The following is a 24,327-nucleotide window of genomic DNA, read 5'->3' as shown; positions in this document are numbered from 1 at the left end:
ACTGACATTTTTGATTTAGAAACCTTATGGTAATAGTGGTAGTTAATGGGGTTTCCAGAACAATGACCACGTTGGTTACTTTGGGCTCTTTAGATTCCTCTTACATATATAGGACAATTCCACTGTGGTCTCATTCCTAATGTTTTTGCTTGCAGGTACCTTGCATCCAGTGTGAGTCCGGGTCTTCATGAGGGGTGTTGTGGTACACAGCTCAATGGCTTCTGGTTCGTGGAAGATCACTGTCGGGAGAGGCTCCTTCCGAAGAGTTAGGACATTCAACTTGGTCTTTAACATGGTCTGAAAGTGCTGAACAGAGAAACAAAAGCAATTATATTGCGTTCTGGTGCAGAAAAATGAGAGATAATAGTTGGACCTGTCTGCATGTTTTGCTTGCTATTCAATGCCTTGGAAGTTTCCATGGGGAGAGTGAAGAAGCTTTATAACTTAAAGTGAATATCCGTTATTATTAGCAGTGTGGAGACTGTTTTTAATTAAAAGGATATACACACACAAAATGAGATGATTTAGCCATTTTGAGCAGAGAAAACATTTCCAAATTTGCCAAATTAACATGAAGATCTATGTATGTCCCAAAAAGGGTCTATATTCAACCTCTAATCACTCCTAGGCACATTATAAAAACTGCTCTTAGACCCAGTTCCACTACTAATGACAATATGAAGGAAAGAACAGGTGATCAAAGACCATTCAAAGAACCACTGTTTCAACCTTTCTTGTTTTCTATCATCTGTATTTAAATGTCATCCCATTGAGGCTAGAAGAAGTTACCATTCCTGCCAAGCTGAATGCCTCATCAGTTTGCCTTTAGCCTATGAATTTTAAATCATCCTGCTTTGTAAGCAGTTGTTCCCATAGTCTCCAATGTAAATGCCACTACAAGTACATAACAAATGGATGTCATTAAAAACTTGCCACTTGCTACAACAAACAAGAAAGTTTCCCAGACTTGGAAGAGGAACTAGCCAAGTGAACATTAACACTGTTGAATTAAAAGTTTCTCAGTAATTGCTTAAGTAAAGAAAGCCAATCCATGAAAAGTTTCTAAATCAATTTTGGAGAATCAGAAGAGTCAGATTTTTTTTCAATTTTTAGATGTTTCTTTGAACTGACCTTGATTTGAGAAACTAAGTATTTTTGCTTGCTAAAATGTATCTAAAGGGTAAACTATGCAGATACGAAACAAATTAATGTCATATTCCAGCTAGAAATATACTACAGTTCTGTCTGAAGAAATATGCATTTGTTAAAGCTTCATAACTTGACTCTTATAAATCAGCAGTTATTAGACATATGTGCAATGTCTCCATTTTTTATTATTATTATTATTTTTATCAAAACCAAACAGTATGCTCTGACTTTTGATGGGAGATTCTTAATTTGGTTTGCAACCACTCCTTTCCTCCGCCTCCCCTTCACCTCTGTAAGGCAGAGGAACAGTATGGGGTCTGGTCTGCAGAAAAAGAGCCACTAAGTGATTTCCCAGAACCATACAAGAAGGCTTTATCAGAGCTAGAAATTTAACTCAGGTCCTTGCTTTTCAGTCCTGTGCTTTAGGTGAGGAGAGTGCTTACTAAATATTTTATTTATACACAAGGGATGAATCCAACCATTTGGATTTTACGATGTTTTCATACAGATTTTTGTGGATTCAAGTTTTCCATTGAAAATTCACGAGAGTTTCTTGGAAATAAACCTCCTATGTAATTCATAAATACTTTATCATTAGCTAACTGAAAGCCTGTTAAAACAATATACTTCTGAAACAATTTAATCCTTACCTCACCAGTGTCTGTATCTAATAATTGTTACGATCCTAGATCTACAGCTTTTTCAACACTCTTGTAAGCATATTCAGGGCACAAACACTAACAGCCTGTGAAAATAATACTTGCTTTCCTACCTCACGCATGAAGTTACAGCCTGTTACAATAATACTTCAGAGCCTCTGTGCAGTTTATGCAAGCATTCAAGTTTCCATTCCAGTGAAAAAATCTACTCATACTATTTTTCATCTGGCTCATATTACGTGTTATCCCATTCACTCTCCCAAACACATCTCCAGCAAAAAAAAAGCACTCTGTTTAAGATAATTATACATTGAAGAATATTCTTTGACACATATTTCTGAAGATAACAGTGCTCTTTGCCAGCCAGGATTACTGAACTCATGGAGAGAACCTATTTCATTTCACCTTTCAGTTCTGATTAGCAGCCTTTTGTTTGGAGTTTCCTAGGCTTCTCTGGCAAAGCTGTTAGCAGAGGCCAGACAACAGCTTGCCAGCCCCAAAGAGCATAAAGCCAGCTCAGTCTGAGATCCTGGGTTTGATGGAGCACTGCTGATTACCAACCACAGCACTGGGCCGACTGGGCCCGCTGAGCCCGTCAAGTAACTGCTGTCTCCTACAACTACAATAGCTTGTACTGTTCTTATATACAGGCTCTAGATTGGCTAACTTGCTGCAGAAATTGTACTTCTGGAGAAAATATGTAGAAAGGAGAGCGTGCCGGAGGCTGGTTGTGAGGGCTAGGATGACCCCAGCCTGGGACTGGCCCTCAGGAGCGCCACAGTACTTCTCCCTCCCAGCACGCTGGAAGAGCTGCATTTGCATTGATGAGCTGTTTACAGAGGTTCTTAAATAAAGAACACTGCTTCCATTAGATATTCAACAGATGAAAAACCTCCATTTGGCTCCAGAGCATTGAGCTGGTTCTGTGGTATTGTGCCTCTCCTCTGCTAGCATCTCTATCAACTTCAGTGGGACTACCAACAACGTTTTGCTTGCAAAGTTTGACCAAATGAGGAAAGATGTGACAATAAACTACTTTTTTTTTCATGTTTTAACAGCCACATACAAAGTCTTAAACAAGGAAAAGCCTACTCTCCACCTTACAAAGACAATTCAATACTTGCATGAGCAGCAAGTTGGAGTGGTTGAATGCCAAAAACACTAGAGCACAATTGGCAGCAGATAGATAACTAGTTGCCAGAGAAATGCAGGATCGACTGGGGGTGGACACAGAAATATCCTTTTGCTTTGGACTGTGTGGCTGGTGCAGACAATGCTGTACTCCCTGTGCACAGGTCATACTTTGGTTGCCATAAGAAAATCAAGACTCTGCCAGCAAGACATCATGCAGTGAGACCCCAAATAAGCAAGTTATTTAAACACGTGCCTAACTTTCACTATGTGAGCAGTCCCAGTAAAGCACACGTGGGTAGTCAATGGTTTTATTCATGTGCTTTAAGCCAAGAACAGGATAAAGTGCTTCGCTGAATCCATTTCTTAGTTTCCACTCCAAACTGGCATCTCCTCCGGAAACTGTTGGCAAATGCTGACATATAACAGTAGCCAATGTATTTTTTGAGTAAAAAGCATTAGCTCTCCACTGCTGTGAACCCAAAATATTTCTTTAAAGTGCTTTAAGTTCACAAAGTTCTTGAAAAGCATGACTTTGGCAATTCAGTAAATAAAGGTTCAGAGAACATTATAGCATTCACATTCTATGTGCCAGAACCACTAGCTTCACTTGGTAGCTCTTAAACTGAACATCAAAAGAAGAGATTCTTAACTGGCACGAATATATCAGCTCGCAACTGCACATCATTCATCCTTTATCCATTTAGATGGTGTTACTGATACAGACTTTATGTTTGAAAGAAATGTGAGGAGCAACGTAGCAATAAGAAATTGGCAGCAAGTTTTGAAATTCTTTGAGCAAACAAAATAGCTGAATTGCCAAAGAAAGGATCAGAGCTGTAATTAGCATTGTATTTTTCCTACTTGCTGAACATAAAACCATTCAGCGTGAAATTTAAGTAAAGACCCTACTAACACTGAAAATTTATCTTAATACTAAACCATGGTTTTGCTTATTCAGCTATTCAAGTTCCATCATTTTGTTTTGCTTAGTTACCAGTACTAATGGCATCGTTTCCCCCTATAGAAGAAAATGAGACAGTGTACAACTGGTAACCCAAACCCTTAGCAGGCCATGATTGTCACTACAGAGGTATGAAAGATTCTTTCCTCCTTGGTAAGTGCTCTGTACTGCAGTGAAAATTTCATTATCACTAACTCTCCTAGCTACATGTTAATTCAACGTAAGAATCAAGTACTTCTGAATAGTTTCAATATATTTTATCAACTCAACATTCACGTTTTAGCTCTAGAATAACTATTTTACAACATTCAATTTGCAAATTTTAGGTTACTATGCATTTAGTCCAAACTTAATTTCTGTTGCTGTTAAAAAAATTAACAGCACTTTGGTTTAATTTGTCAGCAAAAATATGGCCTTTTCCACAACCCAGGCCAAATGGCTTGGAGAAAACTATGATACTATACAATTAAATGTGTCTTTGAGGAGAAAAGTAGGCACTGACAGTCTGTAATAACAATGCTTAACGCTTCTGCACAGCTCTTCATTTTTAGGTCATAACTAAACAGCCGCTGTTGTTTACAATATTGAGTACTCAGTAGCCAAGACTGGGCTAGTAGATCCTTTTATTCTCTACCAGGTGACGGAAACAAAACAAACTCCAATAAATACAACTAAGAAAGTATTATATGTTGCATGTGCATATACATATATGAGTCACAAAAAATGGGACCATAACTCATTGTAATCTGTAATGCAGCAAAAACGGACTCAGTTTACAGGCTATACGGGTTGTGACACAGTGAGCGTAACAAAGTTTTCAGACCCATAGCCCTCAGCCCCCATTATCTCCTAACATCAGTGTTATAACCAACATTCAGCTGCATCAGCTCATCTGGAAATGTGATACTTCCTATCTTTTGCCAAATTTTGCCAAAGACACACGTTGAACGAACAGTATTGCAAACCCCAAACTGGTAGGGTGTTAACATGTGTTAAAAGCCTCTGAAATAGGGATATGCCAAAATGAGAAGCAAAACTCAAGCTTCTACAGCACCTACAAGAAAACTGACAGATGAAATCCACATTAGAGCAATAGCAAAAGATCAGTCACTGGGAAGACTCAAAAATAACCTCTGTGATGTACTACCTTGTGCAAGCACTTCCTCTATCTTTGAAATTAATTTAGTTCTGGCATGAAACCCAAACTGTTCAACAGCATCCCACAGCAAGAGCAGCCTAGGAGAACAAGGACAAAACCAAATGCAATGAACTGCAAAAGAATTTTGGTAAGTCCAAATGTTCTTTTTCCCTTCTCTCAGCGGAATTTGACTACTGAAGTATCCAGTCCGTATGTACAACAGACTCCACTATCTTACTCATAGATAAAGGAGATGAAAACACAATCATCCTTTAGCAGTACGCTTATCCCATCACTGACGCAAGCAGAGCTGTGACCCAAGGAACACCCCACCCCAAGCTCTATATTTTCGGTAAGAAAAGAAGAATTCAGATACAGTTCATATGAAAACTTATCCATTTCAAGTCTTTGTTTTATTTAAAGCAAATGCAATCCAGTACAGATAAATGTCAAATCTGATCCATCTCTTGTTAAACAAATGCTGGTAATACACTTTAAATGCTTCTTTCCTCTTCCCCACGTTAAACTTCTCTGTGCAGTATTTATTTATCCTGTACTAGCAGTTCATATAAACATTGTACTGAACACTACAATGAAACCCTCCACAAAGGGGATGGAAGCGCTTATCAAAGTCAGAAATCATCCCATCAGCAGCCTGCTCTACAGTACGGCACTGACCGGCATGCACAAATCCAAGATCCTGTCACAAGTCTTTATACTCAGGCAGATCTGGCCTGGATAATCTGTTTGAAACTGATCTAAATCCAGAAATTTGGTGGTTATTTCGAGTGTATCCCTTCTAGTATCTTAGGAGAGCTGGATTTTGCCAGCCTATCAAACCAAATCCATCCAATCCCTTACAGATAACAAATGCTATTTAGGTTAAAGAACACGAGGATACGATGGACTCACCTTCAGGTGAGACTCAGTTTGGAAGCCCAGGAGCTCAGGCAGCCCATGGTGTGACTCAGCATGCCCACACTGAGGGCACGGCATCTCCCAGGGGTCCAGGGGCAAAGCACCTGGCAAACATCATGTCACAAAGAGACCTTCACACCCTGTGTGGTCACGCACCAGACACTGAAAGACTGCAAGCCGCCACGTCCCCACTTGTGTCCCCTGGTCCTACCACCCCCCACCAAGCAGCCTGGAGGAGAGACGTGGCAGCAGGGAGCACTTTGGCACAGAAAAGAGTAATCTGCAGCTGCTGGGGTGCGCCCCAACCTGTGTGACAGGACACCAAGCAGAAGACAGCATCAAAGCAAGCAAGGCCTGAGACTGGAGAGAGGGAAGTGGCAGGAGAGCAGTAGCCAGCATCATGCAGGCGCTGCTGCCTGCTGCCAGGCACAAAGACTTCTCCTGGGCCTCTCCTGTATTCGGTGAACACAACAAGGAGGTCAAGGTTAAAGGTCAGATGGAGGAACCCATAATATACAGAAAAAAGGGGTAGGTGAAGTGAAGAGGGACATAGGGCTGTAGACAGAAAAGCAGGATGAGGACACAAGCCCAGGTGCAGGGTATGGTACAGAGGAAGCCAAATTCAGCCAGGTGTTAAAAATCCTTTCAGCAAAGATGCTGCTGCATGCAAGCGCTGAGAGTTATTCCACCCCACTGCAATACCAGCTTCTTGGGGAATATTCTGCTTCCTGCTGTGAAAAAACAAAGCCCTTAAAAAATCCACAACTATGAAGATTCCATTAAAAATAAAAAAATAAAAAAACTTGCACAGCCTATCTATACCCTGATCGCCCAGCTGCATGTGTGACGATGCTCACATTGCCTTGTTTTCTTACAAGTTTGAAGAACTTCTGTTTCCTCACAATTTAATTCATGTGAAACGTTTTGTTCTCAGACCCTGTGTACTTTGAGTTTGCTCTGGCTGGATTCCTCCATCCTGTTGCCAAGCTTATGTGATTCCGATCAGCAGGATTGCTGCCCAAACAAAACACAGTCCCAGATACAAACACCCTCCAAACTGCAGGGAACTTCAGAGCCAGATGAGAATTTCATGACTGATCCTCTAACATCTCTCTACACTCAGCCAAACTAAACCCCCCGACCTCAGCAAATCTGAATACCCAGGATATTCAGCGACCACGCTCCCCGTTTAGCCGTAAACACTAAAAAACTTAAGTCCCACTACAGAGATCCACACCGGAGTAATAAAGAGTCAGTATCTCAGAACACTAGTAAGCGGGAAAATACAATTAGAAATCCTTAAAGTGTCAGTGGAAGAGGTAAAAGAAACCATAGCACTACAATAGCTTTTTTGATATTTATTTTTTTTAACATTACAGTACCTAAGTTCCCAGTCCACTATTTCAGTGGAAATTAGGCATGTGGACTGAAGATGTGCAACTAACTACATCTAGTTGGATTTGGGCTTTGACAGTTTATTGCTTTACTGATAAGTGTAAAATAGATTTTGAAATGTGTTGCTACATTCAGAAGTCAAAGAAAACCTGCCTGGGAAACATGGCCCCCATGCACAGCACTAAAGGAAATTAAAGTCATCCTCTTTATCTGCTGTTCATCTTCTCATCACCAGAGCAGCAGTACCTCCCCAAGAGCACTGTGACCACATGCAAGCCTGGATTTTTAACTAGATTACATTTCCAAAAGTACCAGTATGCCAGAATTTCTCCATGCGAACCCAGGTATTTATCAGCCCCTGCACTTCTCAGCCCAAATGGGAACCAGAACACAGGCCCAGGAGAAAACTAGATGTTTTTTGTTGGTTTGTTGTTGTTGTTGTTTTTAAAAGGGAAAAAAAGGAAACGAAAGAGTTGATAAAATTAAATAGGAACTGACAAGAAAGGAAAGAACAAAATAGGACATGCAGCAGCATAGATATGTCAAGTCCATTCACTTCGATTTTGAGCTTGACCCCTTAGCTGCTTTCCAACATATTTTTCCCCTAACATGAGTTTCCAGTGGATGTATTATTTGGTATAGTTGGCCCAATATTAAAACAATGGAATCCTGCAGCATGAAGGCGGTTGTTGGTTTTTCAATTTGCTCTTGGAGGCTTTCCAATAATTTCTGTGTCAGAGGATGCTTTAAAACATTCTTTCTCCTCACTCTGAGCCTGGCAAGGCGAGATCATCTTGTACAATACCTGCCAGACAGCCACTGCATTCCCCAACACAGCTCTTTCAAAAACAACAACAAAAAAGCATTTCAGTCACTTTCACTTTTCTCCTTCACTTTTTGCAATAAATCGATAACTTGTTAGGCAGTTCTGTAGTTCACTGATCTCCCTCTTGCCTTTCTGGGACTCGTTTTCTGAGACAGGGCTAAGGACTGGATGACAGAGGTGTCTGCTACGAACAGGGAATTTGCTCTATTTGCTAGGTACGCGCATGTTTGCTAACACTGCAGAAAAAAAGTGTCCAAATTCTTGCCAAAATTCTTGGATAAATACGAACCAAATGAACTTTTGTAACAAGTCTATTAATTCTTGTATTTACAGCTATGAGATAGAGACACAATCCTAATGATATAATACAATGGTAATCCACTCCTTTCTCTAAAGCTGTCCATTTTATCACTCACTCCTGGTTACTCTTTTATTCTGTTTTAGAGAAATGACTTCTGTGGGCCTGACACAGTCCCCAGACTAAAGCCTGGCATTCCCGAAGGTCTCAGAATAGGGGTCCTCCTGCTTCCCAGGGATGTAAGCCATCTCCAAGTGAACAGACCTGCTCCTTCAGCAAGTCACCCTCCTTTTTGGAAAGCCTCTATCATGGTGCATCCCCCCAAGTCTTGCAGAAGACAAAGGAAGAAGCTTGATGGCTTTAGCCTCCTCTCTCTCCACACATCCCCACGAGTGCCATCAGGACATGCTCCAGGGCATACCCAGGGGAACCACGTCTGGCCAGCGCTGCTGTCCCATCACACACACACACGTCCCCTCTGGCCAGCCCTACGCTCACAGGCCTTTCATCTCTGCACTATTAATCCTGTCTCACTACCATCAGCAAATTATTCAGCAGGGAGGACCCCTACAAGGATTCACGGCGATACAAACCTTTGGGGCTGATGATGCAGAATATAGATAAAACTTGGGTCCCACTGCAGTGCAAATGCATAACCCCTGTCCCCAGGAGATTTCACACAGTAGGTCTTCTCACTTCTTAAAGCCATGAATAAGAGCAGCACACCAGAGAGCCTATGTCAGGAATAAGGGAGTCTACAGAAAATGATCAAAAATACCCTTCCACTAAGTGTCTAATTAATTTAGAATTGGATAACTGACAGCATTTGCACCAAGAAACCTTCACAAAAGGAAATCAAACCAATTCATTTACATTCCTGTTTCTCCTGCAACTACCTTACTGGTTGAGTTAAGCCAAAACAGACAGATGCAAAATTACTCTGCTTTTTGCAGCACAAAATGATTCAAGTGAGGTGGCTGAGAGCGGCGCTCGCCTTGCCTGGTGCCGACCTATGGCAGCCACAGGCAGGACAGCCCTCTCACAGCCACAGGCTCCGGATGTAAAGGCTGGATCTGCATGGTGTTTTCAAGGTTTTCCAAAAGTAATTAATGTTTGCTGATGTTTCCACTTTTCTGATTTTCAAAGGCCAGGTCCTTAGTGCTTGATGAGAAGGGAGATTAAGCTCCCGAGTCTCCCAATTTAAGCACCCAAATCCAGAGATACTCAGAAATCCCAGCTTCCCTGTAAAACCTCAGTTTTTTCTTTAATTGTCAAAGTTCAGATATTTTTGCAGAAGCCTAACTAAACCCTCTGCTGAGTATTAAATTTCAAAATGCTAATGATTATACTTATATACATGTCTACAGTTCTTAGAACAGCAACAAAAAAAAATCCAGAAAAGAAATAAAGTGTGCACCAAGAGATTCGACCAAAAGCCCTTATCCCCCCAAGGCATGGTTAATATACTATCTGCAAATACATATGGGACCAATTAAACAGAGCTAACTCCTCACACAGGCACTGCAGTGTCACTCTGGAGGAATCCACAATTGATTAAACAAACTCCAGTAATTCCATTCTGGAAACACGTACTCATTCACAACTAAATCCCAGACTTTAGGAATCCCATATGCCATGCAAAAACTTTCCCTGCTTCCACAGAAATCCAGGGCAAAACAGCTATGAAGTTCATCGGGAACTGCACCAGACCCCTTTTTGCTGCTGCTTTACATGTGCTACTACATTCACCTACACGTAGCATTACTACTGCTTTGTACAGCAGTAACTAGACGCTGCTATTTCAGTCCTGTAATTCAGCATCACCAATGCAATGAAGCACATTGACTGATGGAAATATTAAACAGTTTAGGTGCATTAAATGTAAGAGCTCAAAACTATCCCAGCGTTCCCTTCCAGCAAGACTGGCATAATTTAAGACCTCAGGCCTACATAAGGGCTGTCGTTCAACCTCTTACATCGGGAAGACAGATTCCTCTTTTTCTGAGAGGTATACTCTCGCTTTTGCCTGATCTGCTCCAAGTTTTGACTGACACAGCAATGACTGGCAAGTTTTCCATGCAGAAAACATCTGCAAAATAAACAACCCTGCACATCAGCAGACAAGCAGAATAGGAAAATCATTCTTCTCAGCACATCCCCATCCTTCCTCACCCCACCCCTACCTTAAACATGGCCACCTTAAACATGATCCTTTCTCAGGCACCTTACAACTTAAATTTTATTTTGCATCCAAAAAAAGCCAGTCAACTTTGAGAGTTTGGGCTCAACTTCAAGCAGTGAAGTTGCAGGAGACATGGGAATGTAAATGAGTGAGGTTCATTTTCCTTTTTAAATGTTTCCTGGTGCAAACCCTGCCAATTATCACAAACAAAACTTTAACACATTTCAGGCTTGTGGGAAATGAAATAATACAGAACATCAACAACCAAGGAAAAGGGCCTGGGCTTTTAAAGCTCTGAGCTTCCCTAGATGCAGATTTAACATAAGCTCCTGTAATATAAGGCGATGGAAGTATTCCGAATGCCCAAGACACTTCCAGTCTCCAATGTACATGTGTTGGGCAGCTAGTTAAACAGATGTGAAAGAACCAGGAAAATTAAAATAAATGAACTGCCTGCCCAGCATTTCCCTACTGCCTTCTTCCCTTGCCCCATTCAATTTAACTTACAGGCATTACTGATGCAGTTATTCCAGCATCCCTCAAAATGCACAGAGCTGTAATTCTACGGGAGATGTTAACAAGGTGGCTTTTATCAAACTCAGTGCATCTGAAATCTAAATTATTTACCCTGAAAGAGAAGGGAGGGAAAGAATTTAGGTGCCTCTGATAAAAAATTGAAGTTTTGAATCTTGTACCAATTAGTCATTCTTCTGGGGGAAAAAAAAAAAAAAAGACACTGATTTTAATCAAAAAAGACATGTATTTGGCTGAAAAAAAGCAAACTGATGTAAAATGTTTGAGCAGCTTTACATACTCAGTCCTCTATAATTATAACAAGATTGCTAAAAATTCCATTTTCACAAACACCACTGCCACAAATAAATAATTGCCAAAATAAATCCAGTAGATTGCCATGCAGAAATGTGTCTTCTACAGCTTAACTTGTGATAATGCTTTTTATAGCATGTCTCTCTGCTCAGATTTGCAGCTTTTATTTGCATTCTGACCACCAAGCCCAAGGGTTATCAATCACAGAATCCACTTTTTCTTATATTTGCAATTCTTCATGCCGCAGCCCTACTTCTGAACTGTGCTTATCTAAGCTATTTGCATGTATAATGGACATACAGTTCCTTCAAAAAAAATCTCTGGGCCAAACTGATAAGCAATGTCAATGACAGTAATCTGGAGAAAAGAAAAAAAAAATAAAGCTGATGCTGGCCATTTACTGATATGGCAATAATCAGGTAGGCTGCAGATACGATACAGATGGATGCACACACACAGGGATTCAATGTGAACCTTCAGCGCTGCTTCTGTGTGAGTCAGCCCCAGTTCTGCAATGGGAGAAGAATCCACAAGGGACTTTTGAAGGGACTCCAGCAAGTCTCCTGTCCTCTTCCACAAACATTACTAGCAAAAGTAACTGTCTAGCTCATAGCATCTTGGAAAGGAAAGATAATTCACACAGCGCTTAGAGCAAACACCAGCTAGTATCATGAGGTCCAACTCCTCTGACGGAGGGCCATCAACAGAAGAGAACCTCAATGCAGAGCTTGTCGGATAAGCTCTCTGGCACACAGAGAATAATGCAACAGCTACGCAAGACCTCATCACCACTCACCGCCAACTGGTTTTTCATTGCAGCTGCCAAGATCCCCAAGACTGCACTACAAAGCTTTCTCTGCCTACACGCTGTTCATGAACATGCAGCACTCAGCGCCTCAGACAGGCACAGAATAAGGTTTTGCCTTCGGTATGCACTTGGGAAAGTCAGCAGGAGGTCAGAGTCCAGTGCTCGAGATGGGTATTTCTCTTCCTGAGGGCTGATTCCAAGCTAGATGTCAGAGGTTTGTCTTCTTGCATTCCAAGTTTTACCATTATTTAAAGGAAAGTCTGTAAAAGTGTTGGTGCTGCTGGAAAGTTACTTTGGAGACCACCACAACTAAAGCACTGTCATTCAAAATAAATAAACAAATACATCTATGTCAATTCAGTCCAGAAGCAAATCTTGAAACAGAAAAACCCAGAAGTGGAAAGTCTGGGTGAGCTGCTAGTCGCAGTCACGGACTTTGAGAGGGCACTTGAACTCCACATCACTCTATCACCACCAGCTCCCCTCCAATATACTGACCTTTAACCCAACTATGCTATTTTGAGGCTTAGGAGACTTCAGGAGTGGAAGGTATCCTTGTTTGATTTTTATTTTATTTCAGATCCCAGGTTCTCCGTCTAGAACAGATTTTCAGATGACATTAGAAAAGCCTCAGAAATAACATCAGTAAAGTTTTGCATGCACAGCTATCTGGACAAGGCAAATCTACAGTTTTACAAGACAATCAGATAGATAAACATCTGTCTGCTCCATTCTGAGCAGCTGATGAGAGCAGGGGACCTTTGATCATTCGACAAAGCCTGTTGCCTCTTGGGTGCAATCCAGCAACCACCATAACAGAAATGTTTCAAGTTTTGTTTTTTCACATCTTTAAGTGCTGGTTGGGTATCATAAGCAGCTCAGTGTCATCCACACTACAAAGAGCACAACAGGGAAAATCAGAGGTTGAAGAGCTACATCATCTCCCCACAGAAACACGAACACAAACTAACAAAATCTTCTGTTGTTCAAGGCAGGCAGGCATATGCAGGGCTTATCCATAAGGAATGGCAATAGCTTTTGACTTTCACAATGAAAAAGCTAAACAACAAGTACATCTGCTTAACCGCTGAATTTTAAAAATAATTATTTGTAGAAATAAAGATTAGATATCATCTGATGACCATGGTACTCCATGCAGTGCTCCATCCCTTGTATAAATAGGGAACCAGCTTCAACCCGCACATGAAACAGGGCTGTGGCTGTAATCTATTTTCCCTGTAGCATCTGTAGAAAAGTGATTAGTTCCAACTCCTGCCCTATGACATGAGCATTTCCACTTTCACGTTTTATCACCACTGCAGTTAGAAATTAACAGGCTCTGGTGACCATCACTGATATTCCCAACCCAACGGAATAAAGCTGTTCCTGAAGCAGATTTGGGATTGCCTTTTCTGCTTACACAGTAGACAAATCACAAATGCAGTTTACTGTTATGCTGCCAATATTTAATAGTGTTTAATGGTGCGGTATGGGTCTGAGCGAGGACAGGGCACAAGCATCCATATGGAGAACAATTAGTGCATCGGCTCCACCACAGCCTCCCTCCATGCCCTCCTCCTTGCCTGTGCACTGCTGTACTGGAGAACAGGAGCAAAATGAAGCTTGCAGGCTATTTATTTGCTGAATTACCAGCTCAGACCAGACGATTCTGGGGAAGGGAGGGGAGACAATTCTGAAAGCAGCGCAAGCAATGAACACGCCATGGCAGAAATAGCGCTCACAGGACGCGGGGACAAATCTCAGCGGTTGCACATCGGCAGCTCCAGCCGCCTGCCCCAGGCCCTATAAAGCACTCCTGGGTGTCGCTGCCCGTACTGGGTTAGGCTGCAGCCAGCCTGGCTGCCCACCATGGCTGCTTCATCATCCTCAGCTGTCACAGAGCAGGGTATCTTCCCATTTATTCAGATGTGCGTACGCACACACAGCCGAAGGAGCGAGCAATGCTCGGCTCATTTTCCCCCAGCCCATTCGGTTTGGAAGAGATCCTTCTCCATTTCAGTGCCTGATGTGTTCTGGCCTCAGCCGCTTTTCCGTTTGGCACACAATCAAACCGTATTTAGAGGAAATCCAATTCTTCTATAAAAGTTGCATCTCAATAAATTGTGTCTTACCTCTCTTCCCTACCCACGTTCAAGGGGAGAGAGTACTGCAAGTCTCCCAAAGCCGTTCCCACTTGAACATTGCTTTCCGTGTGTACCTTTCAACTCTCAAAACTGCACTCAGCATGAAAAAAAGCACAGCAAAGAAGCAAAGCTGTCTTCCTGTATTATATTCACATAATAATCATAAGCAATTTCTCTGAGAAGTCCTCCAGGCACAGTTGTAACGTTACAGCAATTCTTGCTCCATTTTAACCACCCAGTGATACAGAGCTGATAGCCCAGCTCATTAAAAAGTACAAGACGCCGTTTCAAGAAATGCCATAATTTCTTGGGCAGAGTTTAGACACACTCCACAGAACAGCCCAGCTGTTCAAACCCAGCACTTGAGCCCCTAGGCTTTGGGCTCAGATGCCCGTATTTCATCGGGAAATTCAGGTGGTTCTTCTGCTAAACCAGGTGCTACACCCAAGTGAGACACTGCAAATCCACTGTACATTCCTGATCTCCAGCAACTCTGCAAACATCACACTGCTCTGCTTAAGGCTTCTTTTTTTTTTGAGGAAAAAGGAAAAAAAAACAGCTATTTTTGAAATAAAGCCTACTAGAAGGAGATTAACTATCCTTAAAAAAAAATACTTGACAGCCTCTTTGCATGTTATTGAGTGGCCCATACATATGGCAGATGAGTGCGGTAGAAGATGATAATGCATAATGATAAATAAACACTTCTGTTTAAAATCCATAAGCCTACTTATGACTAGCTTGAGACATACAAGTATCTACAGCTTACTCAATTCAAGAATCCTCTGCTTTCAAAATGTCCATTCAGCAGCCCTGCCAGATATTGTTTCACAATATTACAGGCTCACTTATTCATAAACAAATCATTAACATTCTTGACATAAATCCATAGTGTACAACAAATCCCAGCTATGATAATGTTTTACTACATTTGCTGTGCCCATCATGAATGGGAGTTCTGTTTTCACCAAAGAAAAAAAAACAGCCTCAACAAATAAAAGGCAAATTATTCGCTGCGAGAAAACCGCCAGGATGAAATGCCTATGCACAAATTACAAACTAATTATCAAGTCCATATAGTAATAAACCTTGTGTTCAGTTAGTGAACCTGGATGTCACAATTTATGCAAGAAATCTTCCTGCTAGGACCGTAATAAATAAAATCCTGATAGTTAAATACAGAATGGCAGACTTTTAGAATTTTCTCAGCTGCAAGGAAAACCTTTTACACGTTCCCATTTCTCCAAACACAGGCACAAAAATCATCTGAAAAGATCCATCCAAATCCCCCCAGCATTCACACGTTGCTATGGGTTTACTGACAGCTCTGTACCAGAGGTTTTCAGCCAAGCCCTGAAATGATCACGGACCATTTTTATGTGCATATATCAAAGCTTAAATTAGACTAATTAAAATGAACGGAATAGCTTAATGAACGCATCAGGACTAGGCTAATTACTCTTGCTGAATAGCCTCTGCATAGATGGCAGCACAGAGCAGTGCTTTCAATCAGGGCTTCCCCAGCAAGAGTCTACACATGGTCCAAAACCACAGCCACCACAGCAGCATCCCCACAGGGCGAGAAGGGCAGGGGTCCGAGGGATGGGATTTCCCGAGCGAGGCGGGTCTGCAGCACCTCCAGGGGCCAGTCAAGTGGTCTGTCGCCAGCAAAACCTCGGAAATCATGGAGTTAAATCCTCCACCACGTCCCTCAATTTGCTAACGCCTTCTGCACCTTATTTAAAGAATTAAACGCCTTCCTTAATGGCCATGTTTAAATAATTAGGAAAGATACTGGGAGATGGTTAAACTTTCCATTGATGCTCTTGGGAGATGACAAGTACACTCTGAAGAACTGGATTTCTCTGTGGATTGATAAACAAAATGCAGACTGCTTTCTGTGTTGGCTGCCAGCTCAGCCCAATAAATAAAAGATGTTTTCAATTCCAGAAGAGATACATGTGCACCAAATGATTTAATATTTAGCAAAACCCAAACGCTATCCTGCAAGAAATTAGACTTCACTTAGTGCTCAGAGCACAGCCCTTTTGACACAGGCGGCTGCTTGCTCGCAGTAAGTAAAAATATGCGCATGGCTGAAATGAGAGCTTTGTTATTTCTATAAAAGCGTGCAAGTATTTACTGTTACACTGCAGCATTTATTAGGAGCATGCCCCCTCTTTTTATTATTTTGATTGACATGGTTTTTCCATTTCCAGCTGGGTTTAGCTCCAGTTTTGTGATAACATAACGGCAGTGCACTCACTTGTCGATACACAGAGCACGGCTAACTCGCAGTCTTCAGGCCTGAGCTGCTGGGTGACGGTCTGCAGCTCAGGAGAGCAAATTTACGAGATATAGTCATGGGTTTCGCTCTGTCTGTACCCAGCCTTCAAAACCATTTCAAACCTACTTTTGCCAAAAACCGACCAAGGTTATCTAGCCTAGCTTTTGGTATCACAGAGGTGACCAACCTTAATGATTCTTTAACCCCAGATCTCCTGAAGTTGTAACACATCTGTTATTACAGAAACAGTCAGGACTGAAAGAGCGGCAGAACTGCAAAGTGGCAGCAGAACTGCAAAGTGGCAGCAGAACGGGCAGTCTGCATGAAGCAAAGCCCCAGCCCCTCCGTTCAAAACCTGAGTGCACCTGAGGACATGTGTGTTTGCCACCTTCAATTTCCTATTTTCTGGAAAAAGCAATATTGCAAATCCCAACTTTCCTCTGCTGACTGGTGACAACACAAAAAGCCTGCACTGTGCGAACCCACAGCCACACATCTCCTGGCACTCCTGCCAGCTGTTCACTAACCCAGCTCAGAAGCTGAAAGAAACGACACTTTAGCTTCACAAAGCAAACGGCAAAAGCAATACCTGTCTGCTCTGGCTGGGCTCACCTCACCTATTTATCTCCTTCAATATGCCAATGCTAAATTTTGCACCGATCTAGTTCTCAGAAAACAAACAAAGACACGAACCACCAAAAGCCAACCAGCCAAGCCACAAGCCTCAGGCCCCCGCTCCAGCAGCAAGGCTGTCCGTATTTTACCAGCGATTTCAGCGAGAAGCAGAGCCAAGCCTGAATCTTCCGGTTACCCTTTGCAAAATCCCAGGATTGGTGCTACCAAAAGAAAAGAAAAGATCAAGCAGGTTGACTCAGACAGATTGTTATTTCTGTACCTCTGTTTATTAACTCTGGGTACATAAAAGAGAGGAAAGCTTAAGCAGCGCTAGAAAAACACATATTGATGTTAACCACAATGGCAAACTAGAAGTATGCACTGAACCTTCCCTTCGGCCAGGAAATACTTTCAAGCTGTTTCTTTTACAGCTAGTCACTGGGTAGGAAATGCTTTTTAGACAGAAAAATATTTTCTTTTCCAGAAGCCTCCATAAAATCCATGCGCAGAGTACATTCGGATGAGAATTAGTTACTTGTTTACTGCAGTAGTTCAACATACAGCTAGACCCAAACATCGACTAAACAACTTATTTCCTCTGGTAAGTGAAGAGTGGCCCTGCTTAATGGTCAACACAAACAAAACAGTTTGATTTTAAGGAAAAGAAGAGGCCAAGCACTGGCGACACATCTGCTGACTGTAAAAAGCTGAACAGCAACATTAGAGTGTACAGGAGGATATCCCTCGTGTACCTTCCATTTTTTTCTACATGAAGATATTCCGGAATAAAATGTTACCAAGTGCAATGAAATTGAGATGTTGTAATATATGAAAATAATGTCCTAAGCCCTGAGCTATTGATTCTGAAGTGCTGTGGGCTGTAGCTTATCACTATCATCTAGAAGCGAGGGATGGTTGTAACAGCCAATTTCATTTCTCCCCAGTGACTGAATCATGTGCTAGCTAAATCATTTATTAATGTCAAAGGCTGACATTTTTCAATTAAGATAATGAGATTCTGGAGGCTCTGGCCATCTGAACCCTATTTGTGCACACTCGTTTGGCAATTAAAAAAAAAAAAAGGAAGCAGCCTGATAAACTGATTTTACTTAAAGTGAGTACTAAATACTAACAATTTAGCATTAATCCTAACACGTATCTACAGCTACGTTCTGGGAATAAATATTTATCCTTGTAACCACAGAGTGTTAGGGGTTAACATGAGGTTAACAAGATATTAATCAAAACATGCACATTAGAAATTGGAACTGCCTGAAATCATCTCGCCCCCCACTGCAGCTCCTCTAGCGAGGACCAAGCCTTTGTCCATCCAGCAGACAGACAAACAGCATTTCAACATTGCATGAAAGTTAAGTAAAATCAAGTCATAGAAATAACATGGTATCAGACAAGCTGGTCCAGATGTTACCAAGATCTGTCCAGACTCCACGTGCTCAGCTTTATTTTATTTTGCTTACAATTAGTTTCAAAGATATGATGATGAGCTTAAAAAAAAAAAAGTGTTCTCTTTTGAATTCCAGGTGTACAAAGCAGAACAGCATTAAACATTCGCTAGAGCAAACCCTGGGTCTGTACGTGGGATCAGGTAACACACCCTGGACCAGCCAGCATGGGCAGCACATCACAGCACGGCATTCGCAGTGCACACTTGCTGCCACGACAGTCAGCTCCCGCACACATCCATCAGGGTGGGCGAGAACCGATGGCACACAGTGAACCAGAGCTCTCAGCTTCCCCTTGCAGACACTAGCCCATCCCCAGAGTCTCCTCCAAAGCCCACGGGAGTTTTTCCAAGCCCAATTCCCCACAGTGCCATGCACTGCCCGGGCAGCCCCTGCTCAGCTGGAGGCCTACTGGACTTCAGCATCCCTGTACCCCACTCGCAGGAGGGATGAGGTGGGCCAAAGGCTGTGATACCAACGGTCTAGCATCGCCAGTCACCCAGGCAAAGCAAGCTGCCTTAAAGAGTCGTCAGAGCCGCTCCTCACCAGGGCACCACCACTGCACAGCGTAAAGGCTCCAGCACGCAGCCGCACCTTGGCACTGCCAGCACTGGCACCGCAATGACCTCCTTTCAGCAGGAAAAACCGACGATGCTAAGGAGGTGATGATACGCTTAAAAGCCATTCCTCCACCCCCAGGGAAGGATAACAGACGGACAAGCTGTGCGGTGTCACTGCTCCCATTGCAGTCCCCCAGCGAGGTGCCTGCAGCCCCGCTCCCTCCCCAGTGCACCGATCCCACGGGTCAGATTCAAGCTGGCACTGAAAGGAAGCCCTTACCTGCTCCACTAGCTGGACAGCACTACTAAAAGAATTCATATCTATAACAACTATACCGCTGCCTGCTGACGCCTGCTAACTGGGGTGCTACAAAGATGCCAAGCTATTTTTTCTGGAAACTATTATGCAGCCATAACCACTCCACTGTCTATAGCTCTGCAGCAGACTTGCAACGATTAACAATGATCAGCTTCGTTATTCTTCAAACTCCCAGCACCCCTTCTCTATCTGTATGGGAAGTCACGTATAACACTGTAAGGCCTCGGACATTTTTGAAAGCAGATGTTTCAGTCTGATTTTGTTCAGGTATATGTTGAGTTGTAAAACTCAGGAGGCCAGATTTAAAAACTTCCCAGAAAGCATTTTAAAATAAAAATTAAATTAATTAATTAAATTTTAAAAACTCCGGATAGATTTTGGAATAGTAAGGAAGAATATGACATCACTTTCCTATTGTGCTACATATGGATTTGAGAATAAGAAAATGTTGGAAATGATGTTTTCCCCAGGATAAGACAGACTGCTCTCTAATTTCAACTCTGTAAGGACAGCTGCTGGATAAGAAACATTTTTTGTTGCTCCTGATAAATGCTGAAAAAAACAAAAACTGGAGTAGGCATTTTAAACCCTTTGAAGAAACAAACGTTACATTTTCTTGAGAAAACATGAAAATAAGAAAAGGAATCAGAGACAGACTGCATTCACAAACGAGAAATACGCTTTTCAACCAAAATCTCAAAAACATCTGTTGAAGCCAGGCCACAGCCCACGGAAGGCTGGAGGCTACAGCAGGAGGTGGCCGTGGGCACTGCAGGGCCCCAGGTTGGTGGCCAAGAGCCCGGGATGCTACCAGCCTATGCCTGGGGACCCAGCATGGCACCCACGGGCCCCCTACCCGCACTCCCCTTACCCTCACAAAGGGAAGAAGCCGTGTGACCACCAGGTTTATTAATGCTTCCATAAATATTTTTTAAGTGCTTTTCTCCTCCACCCCAAAGCAAGCACGCTCCAGGCTTGCAGCGTGACACAGACGTTCCGGTTGGATACGTAACAGCCCCTTATCCAAACAGGGAGGGCTTGGTCTAGAATGACCTCAGTAACAACGCGTTCCAAAAAGAGTAACACAGAAATGTTCAGTCTGGCTCGCTTAGACATTAAATCTTTTCACAGTCACATATATCTGCTTAAAAATAAAGAAAAAAAAATCAGGTAAAATTCGGACACTCCCAAATACACATGAGGTTTCTTCAGAGGAAAAGAAATCCAGAGCAGCTCCCCTGACATTAGCAATAGCACTTAGATTAATACCAACTTACCAAGATCAGAATTTGGACCAAAAGAGATCTGCATATAGATATACAGGAGCAAAGTTTATCCCCATGTGAACAAAGTGACATCTATTTAGACATTAACAGTTTCTGAAATTCCCTAGCTTGATATAACATCAGTGATTTAAATGCCAAACCACATTCACTTCATTTATCTTGGAAAGCTTCACATACACGTAAGAAAACCCTCAAACCATAACACAGAAACTGAAGGTCAGACTGTTGCTTTCAGAGCCGGCATAGTAAACTGCAGAACAAACCAGTTACGGACATTTCCACGGTTAATGCTGCTCGCTCACTCACTGCACATGGATATTTTTCTAATGTCATGTAAGCAGCCACAAATAACTCCTGCTGTTGAGAAATAAAAATCCTAAATCGAAAAGACAACATAACAGCCCTCTGAAAATCATTTAACAATATTTATGTTTCTCGTAACCAATCAGAACCAAGTTATGCCAGCGCAAGGTTTCTGCAGACAGGGCTCTGGGCTGTGACAGCCCCCAGCCCCCTCTGGCCCCAGCTGCTGACAGCTCCCCACCAAGGGGACATCCGGCTGCCCCCACATCCAACAGCTCCACATCTCTATAAGGCACTTCACATTAGTCCAAAGCCTCTCTTGTTGCTGTTTTGCTGACAAACATACCGAGATACGTTCACCTACCCACACCCCACTGCCCCACTCCAACCTGCTGCAGCCCTGTCCTGGGCTCAGAAAACCAGAGGCAGCTTGTCCGGCCACGGGGTGAAATCCCTCAGCTGCAGCAGTGGGATGGCTCTTTCCAGGAGAAGAGCTCTCTAACTCATTTCAGCTGTTGCTTGCAACTCACAATCTCTTCAGATACAACTCTCCTTAGTCAGATGAGCTCCACCACTTGTGCCCAAAACTTGTCAGCATCTCAGTCGTAAGAAGGATGTAGGAGAGTGACTTCAGGGAAGAAAAAATTAAACAGTGACTAACTAAAACTTCAGTGAATACTGTCCTGAAGTGCCAGGGCTTTTCCTCACCCTTGATTATGAAAGTAAGTTGTCTCAGTCCAAGGCTTGCTCGGTCCCACAGAAAGGCTGACCTTCACCTCTCCAGACCCTGCAGTGAGCCCAGTATTTCTGATGGGGTTGTCTCCTGTACCAGGCTGCCCAGTCACCACTGGACAGCTACCAGGAAATGACCCGAACTCTGTCCTTGGCAGCTCAATGGCCCCTTTCAGCCAAACTGTTGAGAAGACCACTGTGAAATTTTTTAGAATATCCTTCGTTCTGATTCTAACCCAAACAACAGAGCCCAGCTGTGAAAACTGATGCCTGCACAGATCCACACTGCACAGCCTCCTCCTGAAAAGCACTGGGACAAAATTCAAGCCTCTACAATTTTTGTTGATTCAAAGTTATAGTCAAGCATGGAATATTCCTGTGGACTATAAACAAAAAACAAAACACTGAGGAAAAATAAAACACCTCACATCGAAATTGATTTACTATCATTCAACAGTGCTGGAACTGGCAACACGAAAAGCAACACGGACACTGTAGAGTATGCAAGCCTGGAAAGCATCACAGAAACAACTCGCTTTACACTCCACGTGTACATCCAAGTGCTTCTATGTCAGGGCTCACCTCTGTCTTAAAATATCTACGTATGAGAAATGTATCAAATTGCTCTGTACCCCACAGTAATACTGCCTGTGTCCCCTCACACACAACCCCATGAAAACTTCACTCAGCCCACGAGACATTTTGAAAGCCCTAATTGCCAAGCACCACACCACCAAAATCTGTTCTCCAGGCCTTGCTTTGACTCCTCCCTGACAGTCCTCTGAAAGATGAAAGAAATTCTCTGCCGCCTTCTGCCAACACAATGCGTGGGGAGGCAGGGAGGAGGCTTGTGCCAGGCCTCGACCCCCAGGCAGCTCAGGGAGCTACAGGCAGGGCTTCCAAAAAGAACTTTTCTGGTCAAAAACTGGGGAGGAAAAAAAGAATAAATTCCAGATGGAAAAGCTAAAAATGGGAAAAAGATTCTATTTTAAAAAGTCTCAAATCGGGGGGAAAAAAAAAAGATTAAAACCCTGTTTTTGAAACCTTATGTTTTTGCTGTTTGTCTTGGTGTGCTCCAGCTCCACACCAGAGCCACAAGAACCAGCACACCCAGACACAACCCTCCTGGTGGCAGTCTTGTTTCCAGAAGGCAACACTGGAAAATTGAGAAAAATGTCTCTTAACATAACACTAGAAACCAAATTCAGCATATTAATTTGGACTGGTCATGTTTGATAAATAGCAACAGAAATTTTGTTTTTCTGTTTTAATCAGAGAGACTAGAGGGAGTGACTTTTCCCCCAAGGAACAATACCATTTTCAGGTCAGTATCATCATCAGCTCAGAAAGCGAGCATTAATCCTGACAGCAGGAAAGCTCATCTCCAGCTACAGGAAAGCCACCAAGCAAGTAAGATGTGCTATGCAGAGCCTCCTCCTGCAGCCACACAGAGAGGAAAGGTTGCATCTGCCCACACCTTTTGTCTCTCAGCACCACAGCCCACTCTCAGGAAGAAGTTCCACAGTGTGGAGAAATGTTTGTTTTAAATGAGACCATACATGCTTTCTGGATCCCGTGTAACAGCCCAGTAGGTGGGATTGCTGCCCTGCCCTGAAACCCAGTTGGGCCCATGAAGGCTGGTACAGACCCCAGTGGAGCTTGGACTAGCTCCCGTTGCAAGATCTTCAGGGCAGCTACTCCCCCGGTGGGACCAGACTTCTGAACACCACTTCTTTACAGGCGCTGAATGAGTGGTCATGTTTTCAGAAGAGCTCAGTCCACCAGGTAAAAAGCTCTCTGGAAAAGCCTGGCCCCAAATGGAGGCTCTGAATATTTGGAAACTTACTCCAGGGTCATTCTGAATGCTTGACACGAAACGTATGGAATATCCATCTCTGAAACCCAGAGGGAGCCTGGAGCGGGAAGAAAGAAGCGGCCACAAATCTGAGCTCCAGGACATTTAATTAACTTTCTATCTGTTCACAGTGTTCCTGGCAATTCCCATCAAATATATCTGGAGAAAATATTTTCACATGAGGAGACGTTTGAAAACCATCTGGAATGGCACAGATCCAATGCCATGAAGGGGCACAGCACAGGATTGCTGGTGACTTCGGTGCCACAGCTCTGAGATACCTGCGCTCACAGCTCAGCTCAGTCATTAGGAAGCCCATCAGGGATCTGGGTCACACATAGGGCTGTTAAGGCTGCCTGGAAGCAGGGTCAGCCATTAACCAGCAAGAGTGGAGTGGGACAGCCAAAGAAGGCCTGGGGCCTGCCCCAGACTTCAACCCCTCGCTTGAGGCCCTTGGCATGGGGGTG

General features: G+C 42.9%; 1 protein-coding gene across 4 annotated transcripts in view; it reads right to left on the bottom strand.

Annotated features, from left to right (window-relative positions):
• Positions 1–24,327, bottom strand: part of PID1 (phosphotyrosine interaction domain containing 1) — a 94,065-nt gene that overhangs the window by 53,467 nt on the left and 16,271 nt on the right. For 3 of the 4 annotated variants that reach the window (XM_035545043.2, XM_035545044.2, XM_035545045.2), the window contains exon 2: positions 160–306. In XM_035545043.2, the coding sequence (XP_035400936.1) occupies positions 160–306 (147 nt within the window). Of the gene's footprint in view, positions 1–159; positions 307–20,961; positions 21,051–24,327 lie in introns of those variants that run through there. The other variant, XM_035545042.2, reaches the window with a different exon arrangement.

This window comes from Cygnus atratus, chromosome 9 (genome assembly GCF_013377495.2).
Source record: "Cygnus atratus isolate AKBS03 ecotype Queensland, Australia chromosome 9, CAtr_DNAZoo_HiC_assembly, whole genome shotgun sequence".
In the NCBI taxonomy this organism is placed as follows: domain Eukaryota; kingdom Metazoa; phylum Chordata; class Aves; order Anseriformes; family Anatidae; genus Cygnus; species Cygnus atratus.
The sequence above is the reverse complement of the archived record's forward strand: the minus strand, read 5'-3'. Positions and strand labels throughout refer to the sequence as shown.